The sequence below is a fragment of the Schistocerca gregaria genome, chromosome 1, assembly GCF_023897955.1.
Source record: "Schistocerca gregaria isolate iqSchGreg1 chromosome 1, iqSchGreg1.2, whole genome shotgun sequence".
Classification (NCBI taxonomy): Eukaryota; Metazoa; Arthropoda; class Insecta; order Orthoptera; family Acrididae; genus Schistocerca; species Schistocerca gregaria.
In genome coordinates this window covers 750,182,371-750,201,255 of record NC_064920.1, presented here as the reverse complement: position 1 = coordinate 750,201,255, position 18,885 = coordinate 750,182,371, and the positions used below count along the sequence as shown (strand labels likewise).

Below are 18,885 nucleotides of genomic sequence, written 5' to 3'. Positions count from 1 at the left end.
ATTAGCAAGTCCTGGATGCTGACGCTCCAGCACCTACAGAATAAAGTTCTCTGGTGGAGCCTTCACGCCCCTCTGCTCACCATGACTGTCACTATGCATGAGGAGACAAATACGACCCTTCTCAAGACGACCATTCACTGTAAGGCTCGACAACTATACAGTAAAGTGGAAGCCCTCTGTGAGATGGTCGCTGGGCTTTAAACCATTGGCACCACAGTTCCACATCGCTGGCTCTGACACCCCATTTCGCTCACCATCCTGGAGGACTCCGATTCGGGCTATGACTGACGATAAGCCCAATATAACCACGTTTTTAGGTCCATTTCGTACAGTCACTAGCAGTGGCTTGTTGTTGTCTAGCCATTTTTTTCCTTCACTGTAGAGTTGGAGCATTACTGCACCCCTCCTGTGTACTTCCACTGTCGGAGGATGGCACGGAACTTAACGTTCCACCGCCACTTCTTTAGAGTGCTATGCTTGGCTGTTATTCAACTGTTGCTTTTAGTTTCCTCTCACTTATCCATCGAGACAGTTGGATCGAATCTGAACCAGTGACGCTGTGTAATAGTCAATTGCCGCAAACAAACAAAAAATCATCATATAACTGGTGTCACAGCACAGTAAATATATGCTTGAATTAGGGAACAACAGGTTTTGAGCAAGGATACTGCAGTCTGAAGTTTCTAAGAAATTCCAATTGATGATATAGGAAAAGTTATTTGCAGCACTCATAAATGTTTGAAAAAACATAATACATCATGATATCCATGAGGAATGTCACATTCAGTCAAAGATAATGTAAAAATAACAATAATAGTAGAATGTTAGATCCTATATGGAAGTAAACATGGGAATTGCATGATAGTTTACTTATCTGAATTCGTGACATCTTCTACTCTGGTTGTTAAAGATGTACACTGCAGTGTCAGTTTGACACAGTCAGAATTGCAAGATTGATGCAGTCATAGAATGTCTGAAAATATATTAGTTTGGGACTGCCATATTACTAATAATATTACTAATGAAAGTTGCTGACTCTCATTCACAAATGTCTTATGTTCATAGTCTAGTACACCCTGATGAAGAAAATGTTCCATATATAGAGTGACAAAATGATGAGGATACCTGTGTTAACAGTGCAGTTGGTGAAACCAAATCTGTATTTACGAGAATAATCCCAAAAGTAAGATCTTCTTTTTTTTTTAATAAGTACAGAACTCTGTTTGTGTGGCAGTTGGTCACACTGTTATGAAGAGTGCTTCATGTGATGTGTGTAAACATGCACACGCCACACTGAGGCGCTCAGTCTTGGCTTGGCAGCCGTTGAGAATGGATCTGCCATTGGATGTTACCACTAAGTGCGAATTGCCTGCAGTTATTCGGTTTTTTAATGCAAAGAGCACTGCGCCAATGGAAATCCATCGCCAATTGACAGAAGTGTATGGTGAGTTGTGCATGGATGTCAAAAATGTTCGTAATTGGTGTAGAGAGTTTGCACCTGGTCGGACTGAAATTCACGACGAACAAAGGAGCGGGAAACCGTCAATTTCTGAGGATACATTGTGGAAGGTTGAACAAAGCATGCGTGAAGATCAGCAGATCACCCTGGATGATCTCTGCACGTTGGTTCCTGAGGTTTCCCGAAGCACTGCTCACAGAATTTTAACGGAAACATTGAACTGCCGGAAGCTGTGCGCAAGATGGGTGCCACTCATGCTGACTGAGGACCACATGTGGCAATGAGTTGATGCTTCCCACGCATTTCTTCACCACCTTGCAGTCGAATTAGAGATCTTTCTGGACAATTTTCATGGGCGATGAAACCTGACATATCACTTTACACCTGAGATCAAGCAACAATCATGCCAGTGGCGGCATCCTTCTTTGCCAAAGCTGCGGTAATCCAAACAAAGGCAGTCATGACAACCATTTTTTGGGATCGGAAAGGGGTATTATTGGTCATCTTTATGCCCACTGGGACCACAGTTAACGCTGACAGGTACTGTGAGACTCTGAAAAAACTCAAATGGGCAATTCAGAACCGGGGAAGAGGAATGTCGAACAAGGGCGTACACATCCTCCATGACAACGCTTGGCAAACTGTTGCTCTCCTGCAACGGTTTCAGTGGAACATAATCACCCACCCACCCTATAGTCCTGACTTGGCGCCCAGTGACAATCACCTGCTCCCTAAGTTAAAAGAACATTTGGCCGGAATGCGATTCTGCTCCGACGACGAGGTGAAAGAAGAGGTTCATAACTTTCTGAACAGCATGGTGGCGACCTGGTACAACATGGGCATACAAAAACTGCATCGACTGAAATGGTGATTATGTTGAAAACCAGCTAAAGTGTTCAAGCTGTAAACTGATGTAAACCATTGTAGAAATAAACAGGTCTATGTACTTGTAAAAAAAAAAAAAAAAAAAAAAGAGAGAGGAGACCTTACTTTTTGGATTATCCTCGTATGTTTTGCGATCATAGACTCAAGGCAAAAGTGCATTACAGATATCTCGCATGTTATTATGATAACACAGGAAATCAAATGAAAAGCAATAGGCTAAATTACTAAATATCACAAAGCAGAAACAACCACAGTAAAATAGGATTGTATTTGAATAAATGCACAAGAGAACTTAGATAATAAATCTTGCTCTTAATGTTATGGGCCAGTGTCAGTACTTTAAGTAAGACAAAGGTTGTAGATTAATAAAAATATTTGCTAGATCACATGGTAATTCGTTTTTTGTTGTTGCAAACATTGACTGATTTTTGAGAGCTATAAAAGCAATTTTTCATATTTCAGAGGTTAGTAAAGAGTAATATTCTGTCGGAAATGTAACTTCATTTTTTTCCAGATCAGTTAATTTTCTTTCATTTTCTAATCCTAATGTCAGGCGTGTTTACTCGTAATCCAAATAAAATCCTGCCTATTATGAGTGCTCACTTAAATAAATTGGCAGTAATGAACGCCATTAGACAAAAAGATTTCTTTTTCCTTTGCCTTTTCCCTTTTCAGTTCATTCCCTGCTGTGTCAGTTCCTCTATCCACAGTCCTCTCCTTCTGACATCCCATTCCTCCATCTGTCACACACAACTGTGCACCACTCTTGCTTCCTCTTCTCTCATTCTGCTGTGCTGCCTTCCTGAACCCCTCACTATGTCTCTCCACTCTATGCTTGGTCTAACCTCTCTCCCTTTCTTTTCTCTTCTCGAAACAACTTGTGTACATGTTCGGGGCAGGGGGAGGGGGAAGGGAAGGGTGATGGACAAGTTGTACTGATACTAACCTATTACAATAATTCCCGCATATGAATAGTCTAAATTACTAATATTTACTCAATAACTGTGATGTACAAAAACTAAGCATTATTAAATATTGTCTCTCCCTGTTGTATAAAGAAAGAACAATGAAATTATGTCCTATATGGTTAGACTAAGCAAAAACCCCAAGCACTTACATAATTATCAGTCTTAATAAAAACCCTAGGTAGATTGTTTCCTAGCATAAAGCCTGCTTTCATCATTATCACAATTTGAAATTCATCCAATTTTGCAGAAACAACACCTCTGCTCCGACCAGATAGACATGCTGATGATGGTGATGATGCCAGTGGAGAGAATCAGAGTTCCATTAACTGGAGACGTCACCTGAAGATAAGATGCACCAACTCAGCACAAATTTTCAACATTATTGCTCTGAGCATTATACTCTTTGGTGGTGTTATTGTATCAGTCTGGCTGTATATCGACAGACGTAAGTTTTCAGGAAGGAATTTTAAATAACATGGCACATCCTTTAAACATTATTATTTTTTAAGAAAGACTGGTTTCTTTTTAAAAAGATCTTTTATCAAATAACTGTGAATTTTTGACAAAAATACTTCTTTTGATTCCCCTTACACTATATTTAGTGAGATAGTCATTGCCATTGTGACAGTCAATATAATACAGTCCCTGTTGTATAAATACAACACTCCAAAATGAAGCAAAATCTGTCTCAAATCCACTGAGCAAAAAATGAATAAAAAGTACAAAATCAGATATTATCTATTGGCTATCAGTTTCATTACCATCCTTCCACTATTAGTTACCATTGTACTTGTGAATAAAAAACCAATACAGACACATAGTATTTACTCTGAAAATACTTTCTAGATCAACAGTGGACATTAATTTATGGTGGTATAATATTATTTGTAGTAGAGTATTAAAATCTTGTGCTGCCTGATAAGACGAAATTTGAGATATTACTGCAACTGAATGTGTATTTCCCAGCAGAAATCAACATGTTACTAGTGGCCACATGTCTACAAAAATGAAGATTAAAAACATCATTCAAATTATGCATCCATTTCATTTTTTCCAGTCATTTTTCAGTGTATCTTATGATATAACTGTGCTTATTTTAATGTTTCAAAGCGTACCTTACTAACTGCCTTTCACTGATTGTCACAAAGTATTTCTTTCAGATAAATCGCTACATTATGTCACAGATTAAGTTCTGACAGTAATAAGCATCAAAATATATACTGTTACTACCGTCTGTGTCTCTCTCAAGGCTTTTTAATATGCAGCCCATAAAAATCTGCTCGAGGAACTGAACTAATGATAATTATTATTAGAGTAAATAGTGAAAAAGCTTTCATGCTTCTGTGAAAATATTTTTCTTAATACACTGATTGTATAAATATTCAGTTTCTTATGACTAGAGTTCTGTTTAATCTGTATACACACTCCTACTAAATACTGTGGTTGTATACGTACTAATTTATCTATGACAAAAACTCTATTAGTTTTTCACCACATTCATCATTTAGCCTTCTTCTAAACCATTGTAGTACCTCAGGCAAGGAGTACAAGTACAGTGCTATGGCCATGAATTGTCTGCTTTGTATTTCATGTTTGCAGTGTAAGCTCTCTGATTCTTTGTGTTGCTTCTGCCTCTGCTACCTTGGAGCCTTTCTGCTCAGACAGTCCAGTCCTATGATTTGCCCAACTTGAGAGCCAATATGTGACTCTTCCAAAACTACACCTTTTTCTCGACCTCTCCAGTCCTTTTCCTTCACCCTTCTTTCTTCCTCTTCAACCCTTCTGCCTGAAGGAGAAGCTGCTGGCTCCAAAAGCTTGCCAATGAAAACAGTCTTTATGTGTGTGTTCTGCTGCCATTTGGTGAGTAGATTTTTTATATATCCAATTAAATAATTTTGGCAATAATTGATTGTTTTTGTCCTGATTCATGGGGTGTGAGTTTGGGGGAGAGAAACGGGCGGGGGGGGGGGGGGGGGGGGGGGGGGCAACTTTCAACGGTCACCTTTTTATGTTTTTCAGGAATAACTCAAAAGCTGTGCTTCCTGCAAAAATCTTTCCCAGTACAACTAAACTTCCCAATGGAAGGGTCATATTCATTTTTTCTGTAGGACTTACAGTTTCTGCACTGAAGAGGATATATAAATCACAGGTAATTAAAATATTGTTTTAATGGTGTCTACTTAATGTTTATTGTTAAATGAAGAGAGTTAAAAACAAATTTTAAATTTGTGTACTACATTGATGTGCAATAGAATTGTATTAAGGGATAAATTATGTTCTGGGGTTGTGATGGGCTGGAAGGGGAGAGTGGAGGGTAGATGCGTGATGGAAGGCAGATTGTGACCATGCACTTCCCCCTTCACAGGTTTACAAACTGAAGCGGGAGGAGGCAGTTTGACACTCTTCCTATCCCACTGAGTCAGAAGAAGAAACTATAGGGTGTTTTATAAAATTATACTGACTCTGATCGCCTTGTGAATCATTGGTGATGCGGTACACAGACATGCCTGGGGGACTTTATCTTCCACAAAATACATTAACACTACATAAAATACAGATGTGAGTTACTAATGATTGTAAAGCAAGAAATGCTCACAGTTCTACATACAGTTCTACATAGCAAGAGGAGAAATTGATTCCTAGTCAATCTGTATGACAATTGTAGCATTCTTCCAGAAAAGGCAAATTCACCTGATATGAGTACTACTCAAGTTTCAGTTTACAGACTGACTGTACCTTCTCACCATTTTCTTATGTGAGTGGACAAAATAGCTTCACTGAGCTTGTGTTTATATCATGGAGTTATTTTCAGTTTAGTAAGTGGGCACTTATTTGCAGTTGTTATGTGATCTTTTATGTAAGATACGGTTGTATAAACAATGGGTGAGAAGTGTAATTGTGATGATGTCAGTGACCTTTGATTGACTTGTTAAATTGTAACACCTTGCTGTTGGCTACATCTACATACATATTTCATGAGCCACCATACAGTGCATGGCAAAATGTATCCTGTAACACCATAAGTCATTTCCTTTCCTGTTTTACTCATGGATAGAACAAGGGAGAAACCACTGTCTATATGTCTCCACATGAGCCTTAATTTCTCATATCTTATCATCATGCCTCTTATGCCAAATGTATGTTGGTGACAACAGGGTCATCCTGCAATCAGCTTCAGATGGCAGTTCTCTAAATTTTCTCAATGGTGTTCCGTAAAAGAATGTTGCCTTCCCTCCAGAGATTCCCATTTAATTTCCTCAAGCATTGTGGTAACAGTTGCATGTTATCCAAACCTACCACTAGCAAAACTAGCAACCTGTCTCTGAATTGCTTCAATGTCTTCCTTTAATCTGACCTAGTGCAGATCAAGCAGTACTCAAGAACAGGTACGCTAGCATCCTGTATGCAGTCTCCTTTACAGATGGACCACTTTTTCCTAAAATCCTACCAATAAACAAAAGTTGACCATTTGCCTTCACTACCACAGTCCTCATGTGCTTGTTCTATTTGATATTTCTTTGCAACATTATGCCCAGATATTTAAATGACATGACTGTGTCAAGCATGTCACAAGTAATGCTGTATCTGAGCATTACAGGTTTGTTTTTTCTACTCATCCCCAACAACTTACATTTTTGTACATTCGGAGCCAGCTGCTGTTCATCACACTGACTAGAAAATTTGTCCAAGTCATCTTGTATCATTCTATAGTCACCTTCCCTTACACCACAGCATCATCAGCAAACAACAACAGGTTACTGCTCACCCAGTCTGCCAAATAATTTATATATGTAGAAAATAATAGCAGTCCTATTACACTTCCTTGGGGCCTTTCTAATGATACCTTTGTCTCTGATGAACACTCGCCATCAAGGACAACATACTGGGTTCTATTACTGAAGAAGTCTTCACGACACTCACATATCTTGGAACCTATTCCATATGCTTGTACTTTTGTTAACAGTTTGCAGTGGGGTGCAGTGTCATTGATTATCATTGACATCATATTGTAAAGACATGTAAATGTGTTGTCACCACACACTGGTGAATCAATGTATGACCAGAGAGTTATTGCACTTCTTTCATCAGTAGCTGAGTTTTGGTAGACTGCATAAATCTGTTCGATCCTGGCATTGCTCACACCTGGATAATGACTTTCACTGACTGGAGCCTGTTACCATGCACCCATAGTACATCTTGCACAGTGCGTGTGGATATGATTGATTGAATGTGACCTAATATGTTCAAGTCTACAACAGTAACACATTGCTTCAGTTATGTTGAAATATCTGGAGTTCCATAACACCTAGGTGACTACTTCTGTTGGAGAAGGAGCCACTTTAAGACCCTGTGCCTTTTCAGATGAAGGGAGAGCTGATGCAGAGATGATTTGAATGCCCATTGTGCTGTGAAAAGTATTACAGTCATTGAAAATGGAGACAGTGCAATCAACATTGTCAAATACATATTGACACATGTTACACTTGGGGCAGGTTCTTCAGTGTGTTGTACTTTTGAAAGCTTTAGCTGTTGAACTTTCTTATGTAATAGCTCACTTAATACCTGCAAATAAGTGCTCACTTATTAGACTGAAAATAACTCCACTATACAGTGGAGAACTCAGTGAAGTTATTTTGTCTACTCACATAAGAAAACAGGATAGGAAATACTGGGAAGATATAGTCTGTCTGTAACCTGAAAAGTGAGCAGTGCTCATTTTGGAAGAAATGGCCTTTCCAATAAGGAAGTAAGAATACTACAACTGTCATACAGGATGACTAACAATCAACTTCTCCTCTAGCAACATAGGAATGTGGGCAGATTTATATAGAGCAGGGCCAGCCAGAAACTCTGCATGCGTGCAGTGCTCCTGCACATGTGCAACTTCTGGGTCACAACGTGCTCACCGCAGCCATCAGCATTCATGTAGGGCATGTTTCTACGCACAAATGTCGCTTTATCCACTTGCTGGGATACTCTGTACAGGCGCATTCTAGTGTTCTTTCCACAGCTTGCAAGTCAACCTTGGGAAGGTATTTTGCATATTAAACATTAAAAATACTGTCACAGTTTTCTCATTGAGATGTCTACTTTTATGTTAACAGTTTAACCCGGTAAGACAAGTAATACAGTTAACAACTGTGGGTTTTTATTAAGGCAGCTTGACTGACAGCATGTAAATACATGTAATGTTTTTGATCTAGTATTTAAGAAAGAGAGCACTTAGCAACTTCCAACGAACCTTATTCATGATTTCAAATAACATTAAAATAAAGCAAGGTTTCCTATAACAAATCCTCGGTGCCCTCAGTTACACCCACATAATTTCTATCTCACTGACTCTGAACAGAATGATAACCAGAGACCTATCGATGATCACCTATTATTTCAATATCATTATTGCTATATTTTTCATCAGTTCCGTCTGAAATCTGCATAATAACCAACAATTAGATGAATGTTATGTTTTATTAACTTCAGCGGAGCATAGCCCCCGACACTTGCCCTAAATGTAAGTATACATTGGAACAATCGGTTTAATGACCAATTTTCCTGATAATAATGTAACATGGAGCAGAATGAGGCAATAATGCACAGTTAGTAAACAATAATTTTTAATTATGAAAGGAATAAATCCAAACACGTTTATCACTGGTCATGAGAAATGATATAGTTAATATCAAGCACAAAAGCACAGCTCATTGACAAACGCAAGCAGTTGCGAAGATTTTTATCACTTATGCTTGATCAAAACCTTCATTTATTCATTTTCATCACCGAGAAAAATCGTTCACAAACATATGTTGACCAGAACATGGACATAACTCTCGCAGCTTCTCAGTGCAGGTGTGGAAATTCTTGTTGTGAAAATTTTTCGTAGAATACTTTTGTACTTCGCACTAAAATGAACTTGTCCTTCAGTCTTGTATTGCACTGTAGGTCAATCAGTTCCATTGATAGATCATTCGGAACATCTTCAACTGATGACGAGAACGGTCGAGCAAAGAGGCAAATGACAGGAGACAATCTCGTAACATCTGCAAACCGTACTCCAAATTGTTCCTTAATTTTTACAATTATTGACACGTGTTCTTGAAATCTAGCACTTTCATGGACCAGTCCAAGAGTCAGGAAATGTACAGTGTTTTCTGTCAAAGGCATTTACTTTTCCAACATTTCAAAAATTAAATACTAAGTCCACCTTGCAAACTGACATTCAGGCTGTTCATGTGAGATGTAATGTCCACGAGAAATGCAAGGTCTGATATCCAACAAGGGTCTTCCAACATAGGTTCACTTTTTCCCTTCTCATGTAAGAATGTTACTATGACCAAACTTAAATCAAAAAATGTTTTCAGCACTTTACCTCGACTGAGCCAACGTACTTCGATACAGTAAGGTATGTCGCCGTACTCCGCTCCTAATTGCTCCAAGAACTGCCAAAACTGGCGATGTGTAAACCCATGTGTCTTCAGATAGTTTACATTACACACAAAAATTTGCATGACGTTTGCTAACGTTACTGATTTTGCACAAAGCGCCTCTCGATGCAGAATCCAGTGAATTCCATACAACGTCTCGTCTCTGTGCCCTAGCTTTTTGCGCATCTGTGCTATGAGTCCTCTCTGATGGCCTTGCACTGATGGTGCTCCATATGTGGTCACTGAGACTAACCAATTCCAGTCTATACCGACACCATCAATCACTTGCTCGACTGCTTGGAGTAAGTCTGCACCTATAGTAGTCCCTTTCAAAGGTACTAAGCCCAAAACATCCTTGGTTACATGAAGTGCGTTATCGACACCTTGTATCTATATCACAACCTGGACTGTATCTGTAAGATCTGTTGCTTCATCAAGTGCAACAGAGAAAGCAACAAAGTCTTTAGCCTTATTTATTAGCTGCCTGTGCACATCGCCGGCCATAGCACTGATACATCTTGTCATTGTTTGTTTGGATAGACTAATTTCTTGAAACCTGCTAACGTTTGTGGGACACACAAATTCTGCAGCATCAATCAGACACCCTTTCACAAACTCCCCTCTGAAAAAGGGTTTCCCAGATTGTGCAATTCTTAATGTGATTTTAAAACTTGCTCACAGTGAAGATTTAGTGTGGTTGTCATTCTGGAAAATTGAAAACAGTCAGTGCACAGCGTACAGTAAAATAGACATAAATGTAACACGAGAAACTAAGAGTTCAGGAAGTATCAGTTACTTTGACATATAGTAAAATCGGGTTGATGTGTCTCACCCATTTTCTTAAGGACATTTAATTTTGCTTGTCATTCTTCACTGTTGAGTACACTCATCTTTGTGATATGTATTGTAGTGTCTTTCAATTGAAAACGTGCGCTGGCTGCCTATTATTCCGCAGCACAGCAAACACTGTGAGTTTTCACCAACAGCTGCAAAAGACGAATTGCACCTCCCAGTCATTTCTAAACTACTGAGGACATAGATCTCCCATCCTTTGCTTTTTCGCAGTACCTGCCATTTCTCAGTACTTCTCTGTTGGTCACCAGGGGTAAACGAGACTGGGTATATTGCGCTCTTGCTTGTACCACATAAACAGGGAGGTGGAGCCGCCGCCGTTTATTTAGGACACATGTCTAATAACAGATGTCGCCGTCACACACATGCACGCATGTGCAGCACTTCTGCATGTCTGCACACTGTGCAGCGTTTGGCCGGCCCTGATATAGAGTTTGTCCACATCTGTTTCTTGTGTTACCATTATTAGTAACCGTTATCTGTATTCCATGTAGTGTTAATACACTTTGTAGAAAATAAACACTCAGCAGATGTGTCTGCATGCTGTATCACCAGTGATACATAAGGTGAGCTATGGAAGGTTCTGTATAACTGTGAAACACCCTATAGTTGCTTCTTGGTGGGTTAGAGAGAGTGTGAAATCGCCTTCTCATTCTTCAGTTTGCAGACCTATGAAGGAGGGAAGTTCTTGACCACAATCTGGTAACCTGCCTTCACTCATGCATCTCCCATCCACACCCCTCTTCCAGCCCATCACATCACAGAACATAATTTATTCCTTAATATCGTTCTAATGCAGTTACATCTTTCACATACATTTACTATTTGCTCTTAACCTACTCCATTTAACAATAAACAATAATCTGACAGTTTTTAATAACTTGTGATTGTTCCATACCATGCAACATGAAAACTATTTGTCCTAGAGAAAAAAAGAGTAGGACAATTTTTGTAGGAAATTTAGTGTAGTTCAATTTTGTAATGGGAAACACCTTTGCTAGAAGCCAAGAATTTTGAGATATTCAAGAAAAACGCAAAAAGGTTACCTTTAAATGCCCCCTCCCTCTCTCCATCCTCATGCTTACACCCCACTGCTCAGGAATTTGAGTATACTGTTCATGGCAGTCCCTCCTCCCACTGTACAAAAACTTTTAGCTACAAGATTTTGACCCTAATTTTCCTTCACTTACTGGACTACAGTGGACTGATAACAAGAAAGCGTCCTCAGCCAATTTAAAAAACTGCTGTTGCATAGGCTGCATTGTTATCTCACCTTCCTGGTGCACTTCTTGCTTGGCTTGCCACGACAACATAATTAATGTCAATATCAGTGGCTCTTCCATCACAGTATTCATTGACAGACTCACGTTAGTTTTTATCACAGCAAACACCAAATTGCTACTTACATGTACTTCCATGAGGACACTAGACACACCTAGTCTTCCACTGCCACCACCCTTACATCCAAGTGAACCTCAAGTCACAATTTGTTTGGGTGCTGCTTTGGAGGATTGATGTTGACAGTAACGCTGACAGTGGATTGTCTGCTACATTTTTTGTGTGTGCGATGTAAACTCTCTGATTCTTTGTGTTGCCTCTGAACTAAAAACAAAGCATAGATATAGATCCTCTTGGCAGTATTATGTTTATTTATTGTAATTACCTATTACATTGCGTGCTTAAATAAACTGTATTTTCATGTGACAAATTTAAGACCTTTCTTGGTAAACATTTCCACTCCCAAGACCACTTATCTATAAATGAATATCTGGTTGTCAATTTGTTGCAGTGCAGTATGTTTATTTTATGTGAATGGTCTAGCCTCTGGGTTTTCAACAGCAAAATGCCTATATAACATGATACTGACATGAAATTGCCTCAGAAATATAATGATTAGCTTCATTAAATACACTGTAATGATAAATATTACACACAGCTGTAGAACAGCACTTTCACTCTTTATGTATTATAAATGTGAAAGTTTGTGTGTGAGTGTGTTTGTTACTCCTTTAGGCTGAAAAGTCTGGATGGATTTATAAGAAATTTGGGAACGAACTACCTCATACCCTAAATTAACATTTAGTCTACTTTTAAAAGTTTGTAATACAAGGTATTTATTGATTTGAAGAATATAATGCAAAATTTGGAATAATATTTACTCTCAAAAATCTATTTACTTTTTGTCTTTTGAACTATATTAAGCATTTGTGAAAATGCTTTTATTGTTTAATATGTTATACATAATATGATTCAACATAATAAATAAAATACTTATGCAATCCTCAAAGTGTTTAATTCATACTTCCATACAAGCCCATTGCATTTTAGCTGCTGATCATCAGACTTATCTTATAGCTTCTGAGATGCTTGAAGAGTCAAAATAATGCTGTCATTTAAATGCTGTATGACAGAGGGATGTTGGCCTTTATGTGTAGAACATGGTGGGTTCTTAGTGTGGCTGGAGTTTCTTATGGTATGCGAGCATATCCACTGGTAACAGACAGATAATTGGGGGGCAGACAATGTTGTTCCAAGTACAATTATAATAAACTTCATGATGCGCTGACTTGAAATTGCTTATTTTCTTTCTGTGTTTAGTTAATATGTTACTACTGCACACTGAAATGACTAGACAGATTTGGATGAAGTTTGGAATGGAAATTGTTTGTACAGTGAATTGACGTATTGGTTACCTACATTCAATAAATGTTCCCATGAGATGGTCAACGTGACTACTGCTACTGTGTGATATGTAATGTGACAAAAAAAGTACCCATGAAAGTTAACTTCAAATGAAAGCATTAAGTTTAGCACAGAAATTAGTTTTTAACTATTCTGACAAAATAAATAAGTAAGCCTTTAGATCTAGGACAGCAAAAATATTCTTGTTGGATAAAATCATCACCAAACTCCATAACAATGTAAAGCATGTGCATAAAAATATTTCACAGTTCCTGGATTCACCAAAACTGTGCAATGGCACCAAGTTATGCATGACAGACCTGAGAAGGCATAACATGGGAGCCACCATCATCACCAGTGGAGCCAAAGGAGATATTGTATTGATACCATGAGTTATTATCACTCCAACAAACTTGCCTTTCCAATTAAAGCACTTTCAGTTCACTTAGAAAGTGGCCTTCTCAATCACTATACATAAGAGTCAAGGACAAACATTAAAAATGGCATGAGCACACGTGTTTTTCACATGGACAGCTGTATGTTGGCTGCTCACATGTATCAAGAGCCAGAAATCTCTACATGTGCACAGAGAACAAGAAGTCTTGGAACATTGTTTACAGAGTAGACTTCTTTTCCATGCTAGGCATGCCGCAAACTGTCAGGAAGTTATTCACTCCATTTCCTGGCACATCTTGTAATTCACTACTCAGTCACATATTTTTTCCCCTAAAGTAAGTGAGCTGTGAGTGACATTTCACCTTTGCCCATGTCAGCTTTGCCCATTATCTCAAAAAAAATTTTTGGAAGTCACACGGTAGTCTGCTGGGCTGCAAGTGGCTTGTGTCTCAGTTCCTTCAAGGGATAACTTTTGTGATGGGCCATATCCAGGGATGGTGATTTACAGCATTAACATTTCAATATAAATAGTTTTTTAACTGGGGGTAACACCATGGGGTGCAACTAGTATGGAATGTTAACCTGACTTGTCCGTGCATGTAATAATACATGTTAGAGTCAGAGGGTAAATAGATAAATAAATTTAGTTTACTACTAATATCAGCTCAGGCCCTGAACCCTGAAAGAGGTCTAAACTGCTATTTCTGTGGCTTGCCAATAAGACCCATTTCTGGTCGTTATTTTATACAGGATGATTCACTGTCCCTATTAATTTTGCTTTATGCAGCTCTCCATGTTACATCTGTTATTCAAAAGACATACATGATATTTTCATATCCTCTTGCTCATTATATGCAAGCTATTAATCCTACAGAAAAAATAAATTAGAACTTTTTCTAGGAAATCTACTGTAGTTAAATTTCACATCGGGATATGTTCCCACTAGAGGCCATAGTTTTTGAGTTGTTCAAGAAAAATGGAAAAGAGTGACCATCAGACACATCCTCCCTCCCACATTCAGCCCCCACTGGTCAGTAAGTTGTCAACAGCACTCCCTCCTACTGCTGTACAAAAATTTGCAACTGCATGAATTACTCCCCATATTTGACATCTTTAGGTCTTCTTTTATTGGCCTTATTATGCCACTGGTTTAGTCAAGCACTTACTAATTGTAAAATTGACATTTCTATAAATTTTACATAACATTCTTGTGAATTTTAACAGTGTAAAATGAACAATTACATAATCGTATTCATCAGGTATTCTGACTTTGAAACTACTGTCCTTGTAAAGATTAAGTTTGCATCAAATTGTGAACATAATTAATTTTAGCATAACATTTACAAAAGTTGTTTTTCTGTCATTATACTCACAGGCAGATTTAAATTGGTTAACAAAATAGCTCACTACATTGGTGGTGTAATAGCCCAATCAACAGAGATAAAAAAGGTAGAATATTAGGAATAGTTTTTGTGGTCAGAAATTTTTGTATGGTGGTAGGAGGAGGTGTCACAAATGGCACAATGCTGACTGATGGTGGCTAAGTGTAGGAGTGAGGGTGTGTTTGAAGGCCACTTTTGTATGTTTTTCTTGAATAACTCGAAAATTATGTCCTCCGGTGAAAAATTATCTTTCCTTTTTTCTGTAGGACTAATAGTTTGCGTGTAGCATGTGAGAGTATATTAAAACCTCACACATGGTTTTTGAAGGCCAGATACAATAATGTGGACTGCGTAAAATGATGTCAGTAGGTGCAGCTGAATCACCTTAGATTTGACATACATGAGATTAAGTAGATGATAGTTCATGACAAAGTTTAACAATTATATTTTGGCTAATAAGATATTCTTATCTATAGGACTACCATATTTTTGTGGGACCAACCCAGAAGACATTTTTGAAATTATTTAAAAATCTTCACAGTTTACTGAAGCAGTAAACCTTATTTATTCATATGTATTTTTTATTAAACAAGACAGAAATGAATTGTTTGTTTTAATTACATCATTAAATTTACAACAAGAAAGTTCTGAATTAATTTTAACATTCAGTAGGTGTTTAAGGGGAGATACTGAATGTCAACCTTTTTCTGCAGACCAAATGTTGGAAGCAGATGTCCCAGATTAAGACAGTGTAAACTCAACCATTTTAGAAATAATGCAACTTGAAGAATCAGCCTTTGAAACACTTTAAAAAATGCTTTCCACTTTTCTTGAACAGTATCTGGTACTTTTCAGAACTTGAAACCCAACCTAACTATTGGTTTCAAATTGCCTGGTTCCATAATGTATGTCTATCAAATAGGACATCAATATTTATGGAATCTTTTGTAGTTTCATTAATGGCTTGTGCTCTCTCTCCTAAATCACACCAGGTTGTTTCAGTTTGTAAATTGATTTACTGAAACTTATTTGCTTTATCAGTTCTGGTTCTTCACAAATCCAAGTACTGGACACTAGAATTATAAATCTGTGTGTGCTTGAGAAGAATTTTTGTTCCTGAGCCTCATTAGTTTCTTTTAGTGTGTACAGCAGTTCTTTGACAGAAGACAGTACAAAACATTAAACACACACTTTCTTTTGCCTATTGCTAAATGATAAGACATGAAACAAATAGAGATGAAATGAACAAAAATGTGTAGACCAGTTACTTCACACACAGAAACAACATAAATGACTAACAAATGACTAACAAGTGTGTGATTAGATGTGATAGAACCATTGCCATGCCTCCCTATCAACATCAGTGCTTGCTCCATGGTTGGCTGAGAGAGGCACAGCCACAAGAGAATGTTTAGAAATGTAATGTTGAACATACAGGTCCAATCTATTAACCCTTTAACTGCTCTGGATGTGTTAACACATGAGCCTTTGTACCTGACTCTGTGTGTTCAGAACGTGTTTACGCGCGTAAACATGTTCAGAGCACACAGGGACTGATATAAAGGCGCACACGTTAACACATCCAGGGCACTTAAAGGGTTAAAAAAATCATCGACTGTCCCAAAATTCTCAAACCCCACACATTTTTGCAACCCTGAAATTGCTGCTGGTAGCACTAATAAACCAGGACTGTCTGGGCAAAATTCAGATGTGTCATAAGCAAATTTATATATAACATGATCCCTATACATAGCAATAGTCAGAATATGCTAAATTAGGATAATAAAAGGATTTTTATTGTGTTTTATATTTATACCCAACAGACAAATCAGGAGAACCAATAGAACTTTCAGAACAGAATCAGAGTACTTACAATTACACAAGAAAGAAATAACAGAAACAATTTAGAAAAATACACAATAATGACTGGACATAACTGCCAATAAAAATGAAGGAACTAATAAAATTAGGACTACCACTGAGAAAAAGGAAACACAGATAGTGGAAGATGACATGTGACACAGCCATAGAAGACAGAATACAACCCTGGAATAAGTCTGAATGGGACGAATTCAGCAGGATATAGGAGACCACACTGAAAATAACCTATAGAGAAGAGAGAGGTTACAAAAACAGCAGATTGAATTGGATAGAAGAGGACTTCAACAAAAACAACACACACAATTTTTACAGAACACTCAAAGAAAATATGGCAGGGTGCTTCAATAAACAAGATAGAACATTGGAGACAAACCTGAAAAAGGACTTTGAAATATTAGTGCAATTTCAACACACTGCTAAACTGAGATAAACCAATACAGAGTCTACAGTTCAAGAAGCCAGAACCTAACTTCAATTCCACACCCCCAACACATGAGATCATGAAGTAATAAAATCTTTGAAAATAATACAGCTCTTGGAGAAGATGGACTGATTGTGGAAATTTGGAAATTAAACCACAAAAATATTACACCCAAAATATACAGGATCATCAGAACATCTGGGAAACAGAAAAGGTACCAGAAGAATGGAAGTCAGCCCTAATACGTCCTCTCCACAAAAAAGGAGACCAAACAGACCCTAATAACTACAGAAAATTTTTGCTACAGCCTGTGACATACAAAATACTCTCCAAAGCCATGTTAAATCAGCTAGATCCTCATTTGTTGACTTCAAGAAGGCCTATGACTCCATAGATAGAGGAACACTCTTCATCAAACTGGAAGAAATGAAGGTGGACAAGAAGACTATAAAGCTAATTCAGGAAATATTAACAAATACAACATCCAAAGTTAAATTTACAGAAAATATCTTGAAACCATTCAAAATCAAGACTGGTTTCAGTGGGGTAAAGATAGGGAGACAGAAGGATAAAAACGTCAATATAAAATATCTGGCCTTTGTTGATGCTATAGCCTTCATAACAAATAATAGAAAAGAAACCAAAGAAACTATAGAGACACTGCACAAAATTTCAAAAAGATAACACAAAGAGAAAGTTTCAAATATAGGTGAGAGATTAGACAGAAAACAGGGCTGAATTTGACACCTCATGAAGATCGGATTGCAAAACTACAAAAAGCATACTAACTTATATGGAAACATTACAACAAAAGAAGTATTTCTGTCGATGCCAAAATGAATACACTAAAGTGCAGCAGTCTTACCAGAGGCCTCATATGCCTCAGAAACAACAGTAATCCAAGGAGGAATGAAAATAAAACAGATGGAAAAAAAGAGAGAAAAGATCTACCAGCCAATTCAGAGAGAGGGGATGTGGAGAAAGTGGTCAACAAAAGGACCATACAAACAGACAGAGATGATCACAAACAACATCAGGAAAAGAAGGGACACATACATAGGATGAATGAAAGCAGACTGACCCAGAAGATTTTTAACACAATGACAAATAATACAGTGAAAATCAGCTAGATAAAAGAAACTGTAGAAGACCTCAAGAACCTGAATATCTGCACGGAAGACAAGACAGACAAGGAAAAATACAGAGAAGAAAAAATTACAGAAAACAGAAATTTCAGAAAATTCCCATTAGAAGAAAACAGGAAAGAAGTTGACAGAATTACTGGTGATAATAATAATAATAATAATAATAATAAAAGGAGTTTTATTACATCTGAGCAATTAAAATTTATTTTTTCAAACGAGAGCACCAGTTCAATGTAATGAAGGTAATAAGCTGCTCTATTATGATGTATTTAGCAAACAATGTCTTTGTCACATATAAGTTGTCACTTTTTATTTATGGATGACTGGTTTCAATATGATAAAAGCGATTAAGTAGAATAATAGTCATCACCCAATGACAGAGCTCTTTTAAG

The 18,885-nt window shown here is 37.6% G+C and overlaps 1 protein-coding gene across 3 annotated transcripts in view; it reads left to right on the top strand.

Annotated features, from left to right (window-relative positions):
- The window catches only part of LOC126267671 (peptidoglycan-recognition protein SD-like), a 223,935-nt gene that overhangs the window by 97,023 nt on the left and 108,027 nt on the right, over window positions 1-18,885 (top strand). For all 3 annotated transcript variants that reach the window (XM_049972974.1, XM_049972981.1, XM_049972988.1), the window contains exon 2: window positions 3,560-3,757. In XM_049972974.1, coding sequence (XP_049828931.1) covers window positions 3,560-3,757 — 198 coding nt within the window. The remainder of the gene's footprint in view (window positions 1-3,559; window positions 3,758-18,885) is intronic.